The 19,711-nt window shown below is 39.0% G+C and overlaps 2 protein-coding genes across 3 annotated transcripts; one reads left to right on the top strand and one right to left on the bottom strand.

Annotated features, from left to right (window-relative positions):
* Positions 1-2,542: 2,542 nt before the first annotated feature.
* LOC119893085 (nuclear receptor-interacting protein 3-like) lies at positions 2,543-5,869 on the bottom strand. The gene is made up of 7 exons (XM_038705014.1): positions 5,569-5,869; positions 4,632-4,805; positions 4,366-4,448; positions 4,143-4,282; positions 3,994-4,046; positions 3,691-3,779; positions 2,543-3,266 (listed from the first exon to the last, which is right to left on the bottom strand). Exons 1-7 carry the CDS (start codon positions 5,734-5,736, stop codon positions 3,242-3,244), a joined length of 732 nt encoding a protein of 243 aa, XP_038560942.1. The 5' UTR covers positions 5,737-5,869; the 3' UTR covers positions 2,543-3,241.
* A 1,696-nt stretch (positions 5,870-7,565) lies between these two features.
* On the top strand, positions 7,566-19,254 carry znf143b (zinc finger protein 143b). Of its 2 annotated transcripts, none has more exons than XM_038706543.1 (15): positions 7,566-7,696; positions 9,162-9,277; positions 10,037-10,225; positions 10,480-10,560; positions 11,094-11,290; positions 11,626-11,694; positions 11,775-11,891; positions 12,068-12,143; positions 12,512-12,637; positions 13,463-13,642; positions 13,986-14,213; positions 14,835-14,983; positions 16,474-16,626; positions 17,584-17,712; positions 18,910-19,254. In XM_038706543.1, the coding sequence occupies exons 2-15, from the start codon at positions 9,172-9,174 to the stop codon at positions 18,991-18,993; spliced, it is 1,884 nt and encodes a 627-aa protein (XP_038562471.1). In that variant the 5' UTR covers positions 7,566-7,696; positions 9,162-9,171; the 3' UTR covers positions 18,994-19,254. The 2 variants fall into 2 exon arrangements, with proteins under 2 accessions (XP_038562471.1, XP_038562470.1); XM_038706542.1 differs by having other exon boundaries at positions 7,677-7,696; positions 9,165-9,277; positions 18,910-19,046.
* The last annotated feature ends 457 nt before the right edge of the window (positions 19,255-19,711 follow it).

Below are 19,711 nucleotides of genomic sequence, written 5' to 3'. Positions count from 1 at the left end.
GCTCCGTGCAGAGCAGGTGGATGGCGTGACAGGCGGGGTCAGGGAACGCCATGCGCAGGGCAGCCAAGAGATCCCTGCCAGGGCTGCAGCTGATGGAGTGAATCCAGGACAGAGCCATGTACACTGTGTCAGGAGCACAGGGAAGCATGTGGTGGGACCAGCAGTTCAACTGCAAAGTAGAACAAGAAAATCAGTGACTTTAAGGAACAGCTGACTCGCAGGTGAAAAAACAGCAAATTGTTAAATAAATGGCATATAAAACATTATAGGCTTTAATTTATATTGTATATATTAAAAAAATATTATATACATTAAAACACTGGACTTGAGTCACATGACTAAAACTTGAGTCAGACTCGAGTCATTAATCTGATGACTTTCGATTTGACTTGACAAAATCAAGACTTGACACTTGATCAGTGATTTCAAATAGACTTTAGCCTTTTCTCTTGGCTCAGAAATTACATGTGATTGAATGAAATAATTGTAATTATGTCACAGGAAAAACATATCAAGACTCACCTATTCAAATTTTGCTTTCAAAATGTAAATTTTCTGCGAAAGCAGCCTAATAAATACAAATTTTAAAGCAGTGTTCTTTATTTCTGTAAATGTATTATAACAATTGTTTTACTGTTAAAATAGTTTTAAGTGTCTTAAATTTGGTGAAGGGTGAATGATGACTTGTTTAGGATTCAAAACTTGGAAAAATTGGAACTTATCTGTCTGGACATGAGATTTCATTGGCAAGACTTTTTCCCACAAGGTATTTCAAGAACTAAAGGTTGGGTTTCATGAGATTTACAGTAGATGTTCATGTTCTTATAGAGAAAGAATCCTATGTTTTGGTGAACCCATGACCTTTTTTATGGCAACACCATTAGGACAATATTTTTGTCTCAACATAGAAATCAGATGATCAAATTGACTTGGAATCTTTATAATACTTCCTAGATGACAAACCCTCTCCTTCCTGGAAGCTCCTTGGCCAAATAAATTGCTTATAATGAACAATACAACCTCTAGAGTGACCATAGACATCTTTCCTTGTCTTCTGAGGTGTAATATCCTTTCTGTGTGCATTATGTCTGATGTTGGTGTTGTTATGTCATCCAACCTCACCTTGCCTGAGAATGTGATGATGTTGAAGAGAGAGTCCCTGAGCAAAGCTTTGTTCAGCAGGGTCTGAATCAGCAGTTGTTTCACTGACCCCAGAACAGGTCTCATGCTCTCTGAACTGTCCACGACAAAAGTGACGTTGCACTTCTGTTTGCCAAGAAACAACGGAATCAGCGCTGCCTCAGAAGCCACCGTCTGCCTGAAAGCCATCCCTGTGCCGCAATAATGTCAGGAAATTTTATTTTAAATTCAGTGGCTTTTGCATCATTTAATAGTTGAGAATAACTGGAAAAGAGAGAAAGACAGGGATAACGTGGAATGTTTAGGACTATTAAAAAACTGAATATGTTGCAATTTTACAAAACACAGCAATGCTGAAAATATCTGCTTGTTTTCTACACATAACAATGAAAATGAAATTCACTTCCATGTGAACTTAAATGTGGGGTGCACTTACAGATTTAGCATTACATACAAATATATTTAATCTTTTCTCTTGAAACATGCTCACTTCCTTTAACAAAAAAGAAAAATTATTACAGCAAAAGGATATAAACTGGTTCATCTAAGTATCTAAATATGTTGCACATTTTAATCAGTTTAATTTTGTCTTTATTAAAATGTGATTATCTACTTTAGTTATATTACTTTGTGCTGCTGTTATGATGTTCTTTTCCCCTAAATTGTTATGTTAAAACTTGTTTTACTATATTAAGCTCATTTCACATTTTTTTTGTTGAGTCTCTGTGAGAGCATAAAACACTTTGCTATCAAATGTTTATCCACCAATACAAAACACTCTGCACACACATCTAGAACTTATCCTCCTTTGTCTGATAATAATAACAGGAACTCAATTAATATTTTTATGTTCTGTAAAGGAAGCAGCTAAATAGATGACGCCTTTCTTGTACTTTTTCTTTGATCTGAAAGTTACACAGATAAAGTGAGTGGGAACTTTACCTGCAGTTTTTCTGTTGTTCACAGTCAGCTGCAGAGGACAACTTCGCCTCACTGTTGATGCTGGTTTCCATGGAGAAATGTTCAAGTCCAAGTAAGTCTTCTTTGTGGCCACTAGAGGGGCTGTTTGCCTGCCAATCAGCTGCAGGGGTAGTTACCAAACACTACTGTCATGGATGGCACAGTTGCAATGGTACCATCAAAGTAGTTAATCAGCTGAGCAATTAAAGCTGCTCTCCATCCCTTCCTGAATATGCAGGGGTGAGAAATGACACTGATATCTGCAGGTGTCAGGATATTTCTTCTGTTTTACTTGTTACCAATAGCGTTAATTGTGTCACACTACCTTTGGCTGGCCCAGTTTCATAAATGGCTCTCATATAAAATAGCACAAGGGCTAGTTATGATATATTGTCCAAAGTGCTACATTTCCTTTTGAAAAATTATGCAAAAAAACAGAAAATATTTCACATTTATTTGGGATTTTATTTGATATTCAGTGCTCTGCTTTGCTACAGTCCTGTGATAAAACATATCACAAGTGTCACTATCATTTTGTAAACATGAAAAGGCAGTGACCTCAATGCAAACATGTTTTGGATTATAGAAAATACATTTACAACATTATAAAATACAGTAGATAAACAGTTGTTCTGTGTGCAACAGATTGTGCTAAGCGAATCAGCCATACGTGAAATACAAACCCTCCAACCTTTGTTCTCCAAGGTTAATTTCCAGCTATAAATGTAGGTTACTATGTCTGGCAGAACAGTACTAATTTGTAGGATACAAGAGCTATAAATCACAATTCTATCAGAATCTTAAAGTCTACAGCAAGTACTGTTCATAATTTGTTTTCTAGCTGCACAACATGTACTACTATAGTGACAGCTTGAACATGATCATACTTAGGCTACAAGAATGCTATTTATTGCCAGTGCTACATGAGGAGCAGCTGCTGGGTTAACTGCTGCTTTGATGTTAAAATGAGTGAAGTCAGTGTGGATTATCTGACACATGAATGCAACAAACAAACAGAGAGAAAGTGAGAATTTATGTGGTTAAAAAAATGTGAAGTTCCACGATGAGGCATCTAGTTGTAAGAGTAAATAATTCTATTGCTTTTGGTCACTGTGTGTGTTGGGGAGAAGGGAGGTCAGTATCATTGGTCATGGAAGTCAGAGGAGCTGAAAAGAAGAACAGAAGGAGCAGAAAGGTGCTTGGTGAGATTCATTTGTAGAATATTTGGTTTTCACAACTTCACGAGTGTCCGTTGTCCAATAATTGTCTTTCTGCCGATGAATGTTACATTTTTTGATTCAAATAAATGTGTTTTGTAGGAACATTTCCAAATATAAATAATATAACGTGTTGCAACAGAAATGCACTTTGCACTGGTTTGCAGCATTTCTGATGATGAAAAGTTTACTTTCAACAGTGCACAACATGCAATGCCAGCTGATGATATTGTCTTTATATTTCAACCATTCTAAATAAGTGTGATTGTGTGGAACTGAGGGTCTGTGTATGGAGTATAATTCAGGGTATAGATGCCCTGAATTAGGACGTAAAGGACATGCAATCTCAGCAAATAATGTAATACAATCTTACCTTTCATTGAATGGCTTTTTGGCAAACTGAACTTGCTCCCTCACCATTGTCCCAAACACCAACATCTGCTTGTCAGTGTCAATTACACACTGCAAGAAAAGATGATGTACCAACACATCACACATTTACTGTACATGTAGGTCACAACATGGCCTTTCCTCTGGCCATATTTTTACTCATTTTGCTCCACTAGTGGTAAGGATCTAGTAATTATCAAAGTAATTATGTCTCTTAGTTACAGTAATCTAGAGCTTTGAATCTTCATTATTATATTTAAATGTTCCTCCTGGGAAGATGATTTACCTTGAGTGACTTTAATGTCTTGTTGCCTAGGGACATCAGTGGTCTGTTACTTTCTGCAAATAAATGTAATTGGTGAACAATAATGTTATAACATAATACTTAAAAGTGCCTATGTACTCTTTAATATCAGCTTTATTCTTCTTTCTTACCTACTACAGCAAAGGAGCACATTATTCTGAGTTTCCCAATGTTTAAGCTGAGTTCTTTGATGTGTCCGTTAATACAAAACTTCCGCTGAAATGGAAAGCCACCCATCTCCGTTTTGTTCTCCTCAACCAGCTCTTTCAAACTTTGAGTGAGACAAAAAAATTACTCACTGAATACAGAAAGTAGCCTGCTGTAAGTCAAATTGACAGATAATGAGCATCTCACCCTGATCTTTCCACAGTTACTGAGGACATCAGGTTCAGTTTGCAGCCGGTGTCAATCAGCACATTCACCTCCTGCCCTAAACACTGTAAACAAGGTGGAGAGGTTTCAAAAGCCTTGTTCTGAATTTAAAAAAATATGTGTTTTACCAAGAATAAAGTACAGTATTCTGATTGGAGATACTTGTACAGATATATGTCTTCCATTACTGATTATAAGTAATTGTAATGGAATCTATTGTTAAGCACCTGAAACCAACTTCCACTCACCTTGCAGGGCACATAAATGAAACCTTCCTCCTCTTCTTCTTCATCCTCATGTGAATTTAAATGGTCACGAGTCAGAAGGACCCCTCCATTGTTTGGCGTCACTCCACACATGTTTATCCGTCCGCGGGACATCTTGGCCTCCAGCAGGCGCTTCTGGAGAATGTGGTGTGGCTGCTGCAAAAAAAATAAAAACAATACAGTTACAAAACGTGGCCAAGTTCTCTTCTCGTTCCTGTGAAGCTGGAGTTTTAAAAAAAACTACCCATTATCTGTAAAACGCTGACATGATGACCATGAGACCTTTCGGTGCCTACAAACATGTAGATAAATTGAAAAGATGTTGAAAGTTAATATGTAGGCTATACAACATAAGAACTAAATGACAGTTACAGGCAAACTGTATGGGCAACAGTCAGTAATAATAAAATAGTAACTAATTAATATTCAAGACACCATTTCTAGAAACTTAGACCCAAGCAAACAAAAGGGAGACAAACTTAATTTCATATGTTCACAGGTTTTTAAGAATACTTTTTTAAAGAGGCAAAAAATAAATAAACATTTATTTTACTAAAAAAATAGCCTCTTGTCCACTGGCAATACCTAAGGTCGAATTCTCACTGTGGGACTTTATTTTTTAATAGTAAAAGTGTGGAAACATTTAGCTATAACCTATTTTTCCTTGAAACGCCCTTTTTAGACATCTTATTTTATTTGTATAGCGTATATTTTAAATAGGTTACCACTCCATGGACTACATTTTAAATAATGAAATAATACGTGTTCGTGGTAGATTAAGTAGCTCAAGTGACCCCCATCGTTATAACGTGGATTCGGTTGGCCATAGGCTATCACGATACAGCCTGTAAAGCATAAACCCAAAAATGTATAACATTTACTCTGTAGCCTAATGTAAGGCCTATAATAAGAGGCACACCCCCTGTTTAGATGTCCCGAGCTTCTTCAGTCCATCCAAAGGCAGCAGATCGGCTGAGTCTTTATGGAGAAACTGGATCGCCTGTTTCAGCCTCCTCTGCTGCCTTAGAGCCGCAGCATCCAGGACCCCCGAATCCCCCCTGTTCTCTGTCCGCATCCCTGTGAACATGTCGGCGGGTATCTGAGTCAGACCGAGGCTGTGGGAGTCTGTCCACAACTGGGGCTAATAAGGAATCCCCGATGATGAGGTCAGGCTAATAGAGAAGAGGAGACACCCCCATTGTCACAGGAGGTAGTCAAGTCACACGGGTGAACAACACGACTTCTGGTCAAAACCTTCAAAATAAAAACTCTAATAAAAAAAATGAGGCAAATGAAAATGATTTGACATTTTTCCTCCTCTGAATGTGTGAATTAAGAGTAACACAAGGGTTGATCCATCTGTGAGGAAGTGTTGACAGCGTTGTAGACCACAGAATCATTTCCTCTTGCAATGTTTTACGAACAGATAGCATAAAGCAGAAACAAATAAGCTACATCACTTTATTGAAGCCTGACTCACCAATGTGATGAAAGTGAGACACTAAATCTCCCTGTATTTAACATTTGATGCTGTAAGAACTGTATATACATTTATAGAATTTCAATTACACTTCAACAAAGATGTTAGACAACAAATGCTGACATAACAAAGGACAAATAACTTATTTGGGGATAACATACAATTTCTCAAACTGAGATATTGAAGCAATGAGTTAATCTGAACACATAATTATTATTTTTTAAATTTGTTTTTTTATTAAGAATTTTTTATAATTTATTTTTTTATAGCTGCAGAAAACACAGCACATTTAATAAACACAATACTAAAGAATACAATTTCTCTTAACGTGAGGATGGTGGCAACAAATGACATAAATATAAGCGCCTATTAAAAACTCATCATTTTATGTTTGCTTTTACCTAGAACCTAATTTTACTACCCTATGTTCTACACTTCTGCAACAATTACTTTACTTCTAATTATGCTATTATTATGTCGTTGTCGTCCCTCCTCTTTCTTTATATATTTCTTTATAAATCTCAACACTTGATTAAATTGTAACTTTTGCTCTTTTCTTTTCCATCTTTTGTTTTCTGTAGATTTGAATTACATTTTTTTTAAATGAAAGGTGCTATATAAAGAAAAATATGATTATTATTAACACACACTTATCTTTACAGTACCTGTACATACCAGTATAGGTTATTAGCTGTGTAGATAGAATCTATCTATCTGCATCTACAAGAGGCTATTTGTTTTAGTAAGATGAATGTTTGGAAATGAACTCCATTTATATTTTTGCTCCTTTAACAAAATGAGTTTGTCTCTCTTTTGTTTGCTCGGGTCTACTAAAATGAATGATTGTAGAAATAGTGTCCTGAATAGATTTGTTGTTACTATTTTATTATTACTGACAGTGTTGTTCATACATTTAAGCCTGAAAATGTCAGGTTATTTATCTTGAGTTGAAGTCCTGTGTTGGATTACTTGGACGATGCTTTGGGTTTGTTTTTTTCGGATGTGTAGTCTGTACTGTGACATTTCAGCAAGACATTTCATCCCTCCGAGCATCTCTTCACTGCATTGCCCAGATTCCCCTTCTTTTTCCCACACGACCTTGTTTTCAACATGGATGCCGAAATATATCCCCACAAGTGGCTGTTTATTTCGCTGAAAAACCAATCTAACCGTATCCTGTGGCACAATGTGACTCGAAATCCACTATGTCCGTTGACTGGCGTCTTATGTTGAAGCATAAATATTTATTTTCTACGACAACGCAGCGCATTTTCAGTCAAAAGCCCGAGACAATACGAAAACCGACGCGGAATGGCGTCTGCCAGGGGCCCGGGATGCTGAATAACAGAAACACAGGCTTGGGTAGGAAACGATAGGCACACTGGCTGACGAATAGAAGTGGGCGATTGGGTCACTGTAACCAATCACCGTATCTCATTTTGGAATAGGCGGTGCCTCGCGTGAAGGAGTATGCTGTCATACATGTTCCTGGTGTGTGGACATCGCGAAGCGTTTCCTGCACTGGTGCATGGTGGTCGAACAGGAGGAATTGTTGGAAATTTCGGAGGTTAGTATATAAATTGGTTTTTACCCAGTATGCATTATTCCCACAGCCATCTCTAGGAGAGGGAGTGACGCGGCTGCTGCAAGGGAATGAAAAGAAGAATGGAAAATACTGTTTTACCCTAAAAATAAAATTGACACCCACCGAGTCAAAATGCTTATGTTATCATTAATTAGCTCATGGTTCTTGTTTCGTAACTGCGTTGCTAGTTAGACGAGCTGGGAGCTTCATGGAGACAGCTAGCTAGCCCGGCAGGTGACACAGGCTCAGCATAGACTTTACATACCAACTTTACATCGCTGCACTCTCGTTTAAGACAATCTTTAAGACACAGTTTGCTGATAACCGCTAAAAAGTCGTGACAGCGCTGGTTGGCGTAGTTAGCAACGCTGTTAGCATGTTGGCTAACCCCCCCACGGCCGGTGTGAGGTGTTTTGGACATCCAAACAATGCTGTCAGTGTGGTAACTGAGTAGGTTTAGCATTACAGCAGAGCCTGTTCACTACGATTGTTGGATAATGTTTCATTGCAGAGTGACAAATGTGGCAAGTCATAGTTGCGCTACCGTTACATCGTAGCTAGCTAACGTTAGCCCCTAATGCTATATTCAAATCAACAAGCGCCAAAAACAGAGCATCGGTGACAGTAGATGGAATAAGAGCCTATTCAGGTAGTGAGCATTAATGTTCTTAAAAAGTCAAATATATCTCGAATAAGTTCACAAAAAGCCTGAGTGAGAACAAATGCACAAGCAAGTAGCATCTATCCCCAGGTGTCCCGAGAGCCCCAGGGGCCCCAAAACTCACAGGGTTTTGTCTGTTAACAGGTTTGTTATACTTAATAGAATAATTGCCTGAGAATATGCACCACGAAGCTCAGTGACACGATATTAGGGTCTTGAGTAGGGCCGAACAATTAATTTAAATTGCAATATGGTCTACAGCAATTTCCAATATAGCAATATAGTAAAAGGCAAAATGTGTGTCAAAATACCATTTTAAATGAAATATAGTCTTGCTTCAAATATGTCCCTGCGTTCACATCATATTTTACAGACTTACCTACATTACATTTACAATGTAAATAATTTCCTCTAATATGTCGAATCGCATCACAATTGCAATATCAGGCAAAATAATCCAATTAGATATTTCTTCAAAATCGTTCAGCCCTAGTCTTGAGTTGAGTTCTATTTTATTACCTGAACGGGAGGCCATAACTTTAAGTGTGTAACATTACAAAGTTGTATGTATGTGCTGCAAATTCCTAATGTGTTAAAGCTTTGATTGTGAACTTGGCCCTGGAAATAATTTATGAATGTTGGCTACACCCCAGTTACTGTCAATAGGGCATCACTAGCTTTCACTTCTCGCAAAGTATCTCCATCTTCAGTACTTGTGTCAGTGTGTCTCTGTGACCTGTGGACACTAAGTATGGGATTCAAGTGTGTATGTGTGTGTCCCTACAGCAGCTAAAGCATGCTCTTGGCTCAGATAAACCGGGACTCCCAGGGAATGGCAGAGTTTCACGATGCAGACGGGCAGCCGGTCACTCTCTGTCTGACAGAGGCCGTGACTGTAGCAGGTGAGCTCCCCTTACTTTAAACATTATGAGGCGTGAAAAGTAAATATAAAAGACATAGTTACTATGTATTTTATTGCCTTTTTCCTTGCCCTTTGTAAACTACTTTGTAATAGCTGATTTTGATAAGTGCTATGTAAGTAAACTGTTATTATTTATAAGTGTGTGTACACCAGACAATAAATATTAACCCTGAAGGTGAATTGAGAGACAAATGTCCACAAATAAAGTGAGGAAATGTTGCACTTAATAATAATAATTAATTTATCCAAAAGCAACTAACCATTGCTAAGTATGTCAGAGGTCACACGCCTCTGGAGCAACTAGGGGTTAAGTGTCTTGCTCAGGGACACATTGGTGTCTCACAGTGGATTCGAACCCGGGTCTCTCACACCAAAGGCAAGTGTCTTAGCCACTGCTCCATCACCACCCCACTTACGGCACTGTGATTGGCTCATAGAGGAAACACTGTTCATCAGATGTCATCTTCTAGACTAGACTTTTTACAAGAATAACCATAACTTGGGAATTGATGGGATGTGATCAGTCCCATAGAAATACTGTATTTGAACCCAAATAGGGGATGCAATAGAAAAAAACATCTCACTACATCCTAATTAAGACACTCTGAGATTTATTTTAGTTAAAAGAGTAAAGTCCATTGGTGAGTTCCTCATTTAGAGAAAGTTGGATTTATCAACATGATCTTCTTACTTTTTAAGCCGGCAGTTAAGGTATTGTCATTGTCCATTCATTTCCCAGAGGGTGATCAGATGGAGAGCATGGATACGGTGAGCCTGCAGGCTGTAACGCTTGCAGATGGATCCACTGCGTACATCCAGCACGACTCCAAAACGTCCTTTTCAGATGGACAGATCATGGACGGCCAGGTGATCCAGCTGGAGGATGGCTCTGCTGCCTACGTTCAGCATGTGTCGATGCCTAAAGGAGGTAAAACAGAAATCCCTGGTAATATATCTCAGGACAGAGAGAACAGTATTCATGTTGTATTCGGTTGTCTAGTAAAATGCAAACTGCCTCAGTGTGTGGGATGATGGGAAGCAATAATTTATTTGTATTTCATCTGAATGACAAAATGCCTTCTTACAGGACTGAAAACATTCACAGAGATGTCCAGAAAATTAAGCTATGCAGATGTTTCTGTTGGTGAAGTCATTGTGTCTAATGATTTTTTTATGTTGTAGGAGGGGACAGTTTACAGCTTGAAGACGGACAGGCAGTTCAGCTAGAAGATGGAACAACAGCCTACATTCATACACCCAAAGGTACTAAATATTTAAATCAGATTAACAGAGCATGATTTTCTTAGAAAGTAAACAAATGTAAAGTGTCTCATTTCAATGATTCTCCATATTACACATCAGCAAATGAATGGCCAATCAAGGTAATTAAACATTAAAATTACATTGCTATGTTTAATCACTTGGTAATATCTAGTTCATTCTACAAGTCATTTTTGATGAAGAGCATTGGCATCAGCCACTGAAAAACCCATATTGGTAGACCACTACATTGGAATGTGTTCATAAACATGTGGCACACTTTACTTTAAACACAACATCCAGTGTCTTGAATCTAGAAATTGGTCTTTGTTGCATTTCTGATGGAGTGACACCAAAACCCAATGTTTAGAAATATGATATAGACCCAGAAATGTGTAATACAATAATAATTCTCGCTCATGTAAGAAACCATCCATCCTCCCTGAGCCATGTCATTTTTCATACTGGACCGGAGCAGTTTCCTCATTCAGTTTCTCTCTCGCTAACTGAACATCCTTTTCCCTGTGTCGGTGCAGATACGTATGACCAGAGCGGCCTGCAGGAGGTGCAGCTGGAGGACGGCAGCACCGCCTACATCCAGCACACAGTGCACATGCCCCAGTCCAACACCATCTTGGCCATCCAGGCTGACGGCACCATTGCAGACCTGCAGACCGAAGCCACTTCCATTGACCCGGAGACCATCAGCGTGCTGGAACAGTACACCACCAAGGTATTATATACATCATTATACTGGTGTAGCACTAGAGTGGTAACAGGACACAGAATCAAGATCCAAAAACTGGAAATTATGTTCCATTAGCAGCATTTCCATCCCAGTGTGTGTTTATTTATGCAATCTGAATAGACAGTATATTGGGAAGCATGTGCTTATATAGACTGTATAATATAGATAACATTTTGATATCTTCCCATTGTTCATCTTGTGCAACGTTTTTGCAGATGTACACCTGTATGTCTTTTTCTTTACATTTCCCTTAATTGTAAATGTTCATAATTCTGAAATCATATACTTTAATAGAAATTGTCCTTTCTCCACCCTATCAGGTGGAGAATATAGAGAACCCCTTGGGGTCCTTCGGCAGAGTGGAAGCAGACAATGGCGTCCACATGCGGGTAGAGGATCTTTTCTGTATTTTTTTTTTTCTCTTCTCCTCATGACTTTTTCTCCTTCGTCTAATTCGTGTTTCTTTCAGATTGTGTTACAGGGCCAAGACAACAGGCAAGGAAGGGGCTCAAATGTAGGCGAGAAGTCTTTCCGCTGTGAATACGAGGGCTGTGGAAAGCTGTACACCACTGCCCACCATCTTAAGGTAAGTGTGGGTGTTGTGTGCACACGCATATATGTCTTAATGAAATAAAGGTTTTGCTGTGTTGCTGTGCTTGTGCCTCAAGTGTGGGATTATTTGAAGAAAATATTTCCCTTACAGCACCTTCATGTGATGCTGTTTCAGCCTCACTGCTACACTGTTTTGTTTGTGTCCTGCAGGTACACGAGCGCTCCCACACTGGAGATAAACCATACATCTGTGACTATCCTGGCTGTGGGAAGAAATTTGCAACAGGTAGCTGTGAAGAATTCAGTTATCAGTTTCGGCCACTTCATTTGAAACATGTCATATTTATTAAATGTTTTGCCAGATGGTGTAATTCAGAGCAGAAAGAAATCCAGCCTACGTCGGGACATTTTAGCAAATTATTTTGGAATTCTATGTTGATTGTTGTGACGCTTTCATTGAACACCTTGATAAAAATGATATAATTACCATAGTCACCTTCTTGACAACACTTTGATATCAAAATAAAATTGGCTTGAGGTGCTCTTATGTGGCTACAACAAATCAACAAATGATAATTTAAAAAAAGTCCATTAACCAGGAATAAAGGCATAACTGAATGTCACTTTCAATTTCTGTTTTTATGGCGTTTTAAGGGTATGGACTGAAGAGTCACTCGCGCACACACACGGGGGAGAAGCCATACAGATGTCAAGAGCTGAACTGCTCGAAGTCCTTCAAAACCTCCGGAGACCTTCAAAAGCACACAAGGACTCATACAGGTACACACTCGGCACGAATCATAATTTGTTGTGCCATATGCCTGAAACGTGTTTTAATGTCTTATGGATGTGTCATACAAGGTTAAACTGCCACTGTTGGGAGCTGAAATGATAACTGCTTCTTAGCCTCAGAGCTGTTTGTTTAATACAGGAGTTTGTTCACAGCTCAAATGATGCTATTTTGGTCCAAACTGCCAGGCCAGAGTCATGCACCACTGTTTTCTGAAACACAGATTGGGTTGCAGTGCCTCCAGACTTGACTGAACAGAGCACAAGGTTTTGTTAGCTGGATATGTGGAGCTGAATTTTTCCACAAAGCCACTAAAGTACTAGAGGGGTTTTCAGGCACATGGTCGTCATGAGAAGCATGCGGGGGGGGTTGTTGTTTATTTTTGAAAGATCTTTTTGCAGTTTTAATCTCATTTGTTGTTTATAAAAAAATATGGCCTAATAGAGAGAGATACAGTATTTGGTGCGAGAGACCCGGGTTCAATCCCCCACTGTGACACATCCTCCAATGTATCCCTGAGCAAGACACTTCTCCACTCATTGCTCCAGAGGCGTGTGACCTCTGACATATATAGCAATTGTAAGTGGATAACAGCATCAGCTAAATGAGTAAATGTAATGTAAATGTATTTCACAGAATATGCCAGCACATGTGACGTTAAACACTTGAAACAATCAATTCACAGTCAAGAATAAAAAATTTTAAAATTAAAATACCCCTTTCAAATGCAAAGAAATACCAACAGACCCACGTGATAAGTTTTGAGAAATGATGGCGATTTAAAACTGGAATGAAATCCAACTTCTTGTCTGCAGGAGAGAAGCCTTTCAAATGCCCGGTGGAAGGCTGTGGCAGGTCGTTTACCACCTCAAACATTCGCAAAGTTCACATCCGAACACACACTGGAGAACGGCCGTACTACTGCTCTGAGCCAAGCTGTGGACGGTCATTCGCCAGTGCCACCAACTACAAAAACCATATGAGGATACACACTGGTGAGTCCTTTTGCATCATAATCTGGCAATTCATTCTGTCCGTCCCAGGCCTACCAACTTGTAATGGGTCATTAAAACTGTAGTTTGGTGTCGTACCTGTACTGAGCCTAAAGTTAAGCATGTAGTTCTTCTTAAGTTCTTGTGCAACTGTGTGCAGATATAAATATGGATTATACATTAAGATTCCAGCATTGAGTGTTCTGCTTGTGTACAATTTGTTTACAAGAAAGAACTGGTCACAAGTACTTCAGCATTTCAATAAAGGCTGAAACTTCTGATATAATAACATGAAATAATTAAAATCATGTTTCCCATTGTCTTAACTACATTTCTGCTTGTCCAGGAGAGAAACCATATGTGTGCACAGTGCCTGGCTGTGAAAAACGCTTCACAGAATACTCCAGCCTTTACAAACACCATGTGGTTCATACACCCTGCAAACCTTACAACTGCAACCATTGTGGGAAAACCTACAAACAGATCTCAACACTCGCCATGCACAAACGCACTGCCCACAACGACACAGAGCCCATCGAGGAGGAGCAGGAGGCCTACTTTGAACCTCCAACAGGTCAGTGTGTGTGTGTGTGTGTGTGTGTATAAAATAGATATATATAAATATATAGCCTATAAGACTTGTTAACGTTTTTTAGAACTGAGTAATGAGTAATTGAGATTATATTTGACAGATTTTTTGCTAATGAAAACTAATTTTTATAGTTATAACTGACAGTGTAATCGCTAACTAATTGATAATAGGTCCCAGCTTCTCAAATGTGACTATTTGATGCTACAGTTTGTCATATCTTACAATAAACAGAATATGGACTGATTGTCAGATTAAACAAAACAATTGAACTGGAATATGTGAAGTTGGGATTTTTTTCACTTTAATTCTTCATGAAAATAATCAATTGTTGCTGCCCTACTTGAATGATACTCTCGAGAAATGAGAGTGATATCAACAAGAAACACTGGGATATGTATTAGAGTTTAGTTAAAATGAGATGTTATAAAATATCCCACTATAACATATTAAGCAGAAATATGTTTATACGAAAGGAAAATATAAAACTAAAGTAACTACAGCATGAAAATGTACAGGAGAAATACACAGAATGAAACTATGAAATTACATATGAATAGGCTTGTCTCAGATACTGACAAGCAACGTCTTTCAATCTCAATTCAGATGCCATTGATGACCCAAACGTCAGCTATACGGCAGCAGTGGTTGAAGCAGATGACTCCGGCTCGGAGCAGGTGCCCGTGGAGAGCTCGGACATGGTTGGTCAACAGCACGTGGCCTTGGTAACGCAGGAGGACGGAACGCAACAGCAGGTAATTGAACAAAATTACATCACAAATATGAACTATACATCTGCCAATAAGAGCCCAAGTTGATATGGGACCACCTAAAAGAAAAATGTCATTGGAAGAATGTCTAACATCAGCTAGTTAGCAGTTATTTTAGCAACAAGTAAAGCTATCTGTCAATCGGTGAATCATCGACGTTTGAGGCAGAGCAGCCGGAGGACATCAGAGGGAAAACCAGTATATGGGTAAACCAATATTTTTCTCCATGAAATACAACCCAGTTTCACTCACTTCAGTATATAAAGTTTGGCATTTGGCAGATGGTTTTAACCAGTGCAACTTAATATTTGAGGAACACCATACAAGCACCAAAAACACAGCTATAAAGTAAGAGATCTACAAGTGACAATAGATACTAGTCAGCAGCAATCAATACTAGAGATATTAGCGCGTACAGCATCGATACCTAGGTGTAAATACCTAGGGAAAGAAGTCAGAGTAAACGAATAGTGCAATCAATACAACAGGATTGTAAGGAGATAGAAGAAGAGCACAGGAAGTGCATGTTAGAGGTGTTATAAGACGAAGTGTTCTCGTAGTAGATGAGTTTCTTGAATTTAGAGAGGGACGCCCCTGCTCTGATGGCATGTGGTAGTTCGTTTCACCATCGTGGTGTCAGATGGTGGAACAAGCTACCATATGCCGCCAGAACAGGGGCGTCCCTCTCTAACAAGCAGAAACACTCTGCTCTGGCGGAGTCATAACAATCGAGAAAGCATTTTATTGGATGCTAAATTAATACACACCCCTAAGTGCAGGATGAGTCATCAACATATTTTCTCTCCAGGAAATGGCAAACTCTAAAATACCATTAAGAATACCTACAAAACTACTTTTTTGTAATTGTTGGGCCACATACTGGCATACAAGTGACAGATTGCACATGAAGTATCATATAAAAACACTAACACTTCATCTATTTGGTTTCATGGGGACATTAAAGGCTGCATTGGTTTGGGCGGTCTTGACTACAACACTACTCCATCCACACTAGCATTTTATCTGTGCATCAGAATTGATCTCCATCTATATTAAAATGATTGAGAATGCACATCTAGTGGCTAAATGGTGGAAAGTACTACTACAGACGAAGAACCACACCAGCAATTTCTTTGCGTGGTGCTGACAACGAGGTGGAACTATTATGTTGGTATTTGCACAGTACAAATATTTTAATTAAAATACCAAAACATAAACTCTGTCAGTTGCATCAGGATTTTGCTTTGCATGACTGATAAAACCTAATCAGGAAGCCAAATGTGAGTGTCTGCATAATCATTTTCCGCACCCGTTTAAAGTAAAAACAGGAGTCGACATGGTTTTCAAACTTCTCCATTTTAGGTCATCGGATTTACTTTTTTAGTCTGGACGGGAGGCGTAAACGTAGCAAAAGTTCTGCGTCCGAATTATTGTGAAACTGAATGTTCCCCCCTCTGTACTGTGTCTCGCATCAGGTCAGTATCTCTGAAGCAGACTTACAAGCTATGGGTGGCACAATCACCATGGTAACCCAAGAAGGCACAACCATAACCATCCCAGCCCACGAACTGGCAACGCAAGGTTCTCACTCAGTTACCATGGTAACAACAGACGGCTCAGATGAACAGGTAAACAACTGCCCGAGTACAAAATGTTAGAGTAATGTATAATGTGTGGAGTTTTGTATAGAAGGCTTTTGTGTATTTTCATGTGACGTGTTCGTGCCTAACTTAATTTACTTCAGAAGGAAATAAAAAGACTGAAACTTAGGAATACGAGAGTTTACTGTATCACAAACCATGTTTGCATCTGATTGACATGCAAATTTTAAGCAAACTTAATGTCGCAAAAAAGGAAAAAACATTTAAAATGTGTATTAGGTGCGTTTCCATCGGTTGGTTTGGAGCGAATAAACCAGGCTACGGCAAACGTAGTTATGTTAGTAGTTGATTTTACACATGGCTGTAATAAACAAGTCGCATGAACCTGAGGGCCACAGCTCTGAGAAAAATGGAGAGAGGTCTTCAGGAATGTGTTTCAAGTGGACAAGTTGTTAACAGCCATGTTTTCACGCGTTACGAGAACATCCGAGATGACGCAGACAGCGGAAACAGCTGATCAGTCATTAGAGTTACATGTTCGCTATGTCAGAACTTACTCGGCAAATGTTTTTCCATCTCCCATTTAGTGCATTAATTTTTTTTTTTTTGAAAAAGGCAAAAACCCCACCTAAAGTGAGCATAAAAACTTTTTTTCAAAGTTTGCTGCTGCCATCAACATTTTATAATGCGATACTTAAAATGTGCATAAAAAACGATGGAAACACCGGTACACTAACTTCAGTTTGAAAAGTGTACTTCGAAGACCAGACACTTTTACTTCAAATTAACAGCCACACCACATCTTCAACATCTTTTTCTGGTGTCTTCTCCCATTTCTAGCGTGGTTGTTGAACATCCAACATGGTGCACAATTAGTACACTGCTGGACCACCACGATGGCGGCAGATGTGGCTGCTAATTGATTTGTGAGCCAACACCAAAGCGGGTGGTTGATTTGTTGAACAATGTCTCTGTCTCCCTCAGGTGGCCATCATGACACCCGACATGGCCTCATTTCAGACTGTGGAGGAGGCAGCCTACAGCCAAGAACAGGATGACCTTCATCCTGTCACATTATTGGCTACATCCAACGGCACTCACATTGCTGTGCAGGTTAGTAGTATGACAACATAAGACTGAATAGACTGATGGGGCGAGTTTCAATTAATTTTCCGTTGAATTCAGTTTTATTTATATAGCGCCAATTCATAACAACAGTTCTCTGATAGCACTTTTCATATACAGTAGCCACCACCATGAGCAAGCACTAGGCGACAGAGGCAAGGAAAATCTTTTAAGGGTGGGCAGCCATCTGCCTCGACTGGTTAGGGGTTTTCACAATGTGAATTTGTCTAGTTCACTTTATAAAGAAGAATATTTGATACATCTTGAATATTGATTCTAGGACGGCACGGTGGTACAGTGGTTAGCACTGTTGCCTCACAGCAACAAGGTTGTGGGTTCAAACCCCGGCCTTTCTGTGTGGAGTTTGCATGTTGTCTGCGTGGGTTCTCTGGTGTACCGTGCCTTTTGCCCGATGTCAGCTGGGATTGGTTCCAGATATTGATTCTACAGAGTCTGCCATCTGCATTTCTTCATCGATCAATTTTGTTGTTGCTCAAACTGAAACTGACAGGAGTTTCAGGTACTTAAGTTCCCCAGATCCCACCCTACTGAGCTATGTACTTAAACGCTTAACTAAAACTCATGGGTAGGTGGAGCTCAGTTTAGGGGATGTAGATGCGTTGTTGCCCTCCTGCTGCTGCATTTAAATAGGAATCAAACTAAACCAAAACTTAAACATCACAGGATGTGTGAGTTTCCATGTAATTCAAATTTTTTATGATAACCAGCACTCGTTCTGCCAAAAAATAAAGTCAATCCTGTAATACAAATTTGTATTTGTGGTTTTATTTGTTTGCCTTGATACAAGTACAAAGGCAAGCAGAAGGAAATTATAATACTATATTAACTAGTCAGGCCTAAAAACCCCTGAGGGGCTACGTGTGCATCAAAGGTTGCAGATCAGATGACCAACCTTTATTTATCCTGAAAAGCACTGTTGACGTTGTTCACGTACCACCATCTGCTCTTTCTGTCATGTTAATTACAAAGCAAACACTCCTTTACCACCATGTGACAGTCATTAAGGAAATTCAGCAACCTTTAACACACGGTCATAGGTGGTATTGTCCTTTAAAGAGGTGGCAGAGTAAATAGATTACATCCGTAGTGGTGATCGATTAACAGTGGTTATCAGTATGTCAATCAATGTTTGAATTATGCGCATTGTTTTCCTTTTCTCTGTAGCTCAGTGATCAGCCTTCGTTGGAGGAAGCCATCAGAATAGCATCAAGAATACAGCAAGGAGAGTCACCGGGCCTGGATGATTGATGGACTCATTATGAACTATAATATAGGATTAAAACCATCTCACTTGGACTGTATCGATGAGAGAAATCACGAGTCTTCCTCCATGGGTTTTTTTCCATTAAAGCTTTTATGTGTAAATAGTATTTTGATAACTGGAGTTCTGCTATGCTATTTTGTCCCTCAACCAAAAAAAATGGGAGAGGCAAAAGAAAGCTTTATAATGTTTATGGTGCACAGTGCAGTGTACAGCTAATGCTATTTCTAATAAAAGAAGGAAAAAAAGATTGTGTGATTAATTGAGGGTTGTTGTGAAACAACCTGTTGATTCAGTTTGCAAATTTTCCACCATGAATTGGAAAATGTGCATGTCCCCCTTAGACAGTGATTAAAACTAATAAAGTACATGCACTTAACTATACTTCAGTACAATTTGGGGGCACTTTTACTATTTTTCTTCATAGCTCCATATTTTGTATGTTTTACTCCATTGCAGTTATTTGACAGCTACAGTTACTATTTAAAATAAACCATATGATCATCTTATAAAAGATGCAGTGTTATACTTTAAAGAAAGGTAAAGGTGCTAAATTTAGCTCGGTCTCATTCAGATGATTTTGAGGTTGGTGGTTGGAAACCGGTTTCATTCCTATTCAATAATTGGCTTATTTTGTCGTAAACTGAACGGAAAGAAGTTTATACCCCGTTTAGACTTTGACATGTTTATATGGTGCCGTGTAAA

Source organism: Micropterus salmoides, unplaced genomic scaffold (genome assembly GCF_014851395.1).
Source record: "Micropterus salmoides isolate LMB-PRFRI ecotype aquatic unplaced genomic scaffold, ASM1485139v1 Ms_hic_scaffold_8, whole genome shotgun sequence".
Lineage (NCBI taxonomy): Eukaryota > Metazoa > Chordata > Actinopteri > Centrarchiformes > Centrarchidae > Micropterus > Micropterus salmoides.
This window is presented reverse-complemented; position numbering and strand designations above follow the sequence as displayed.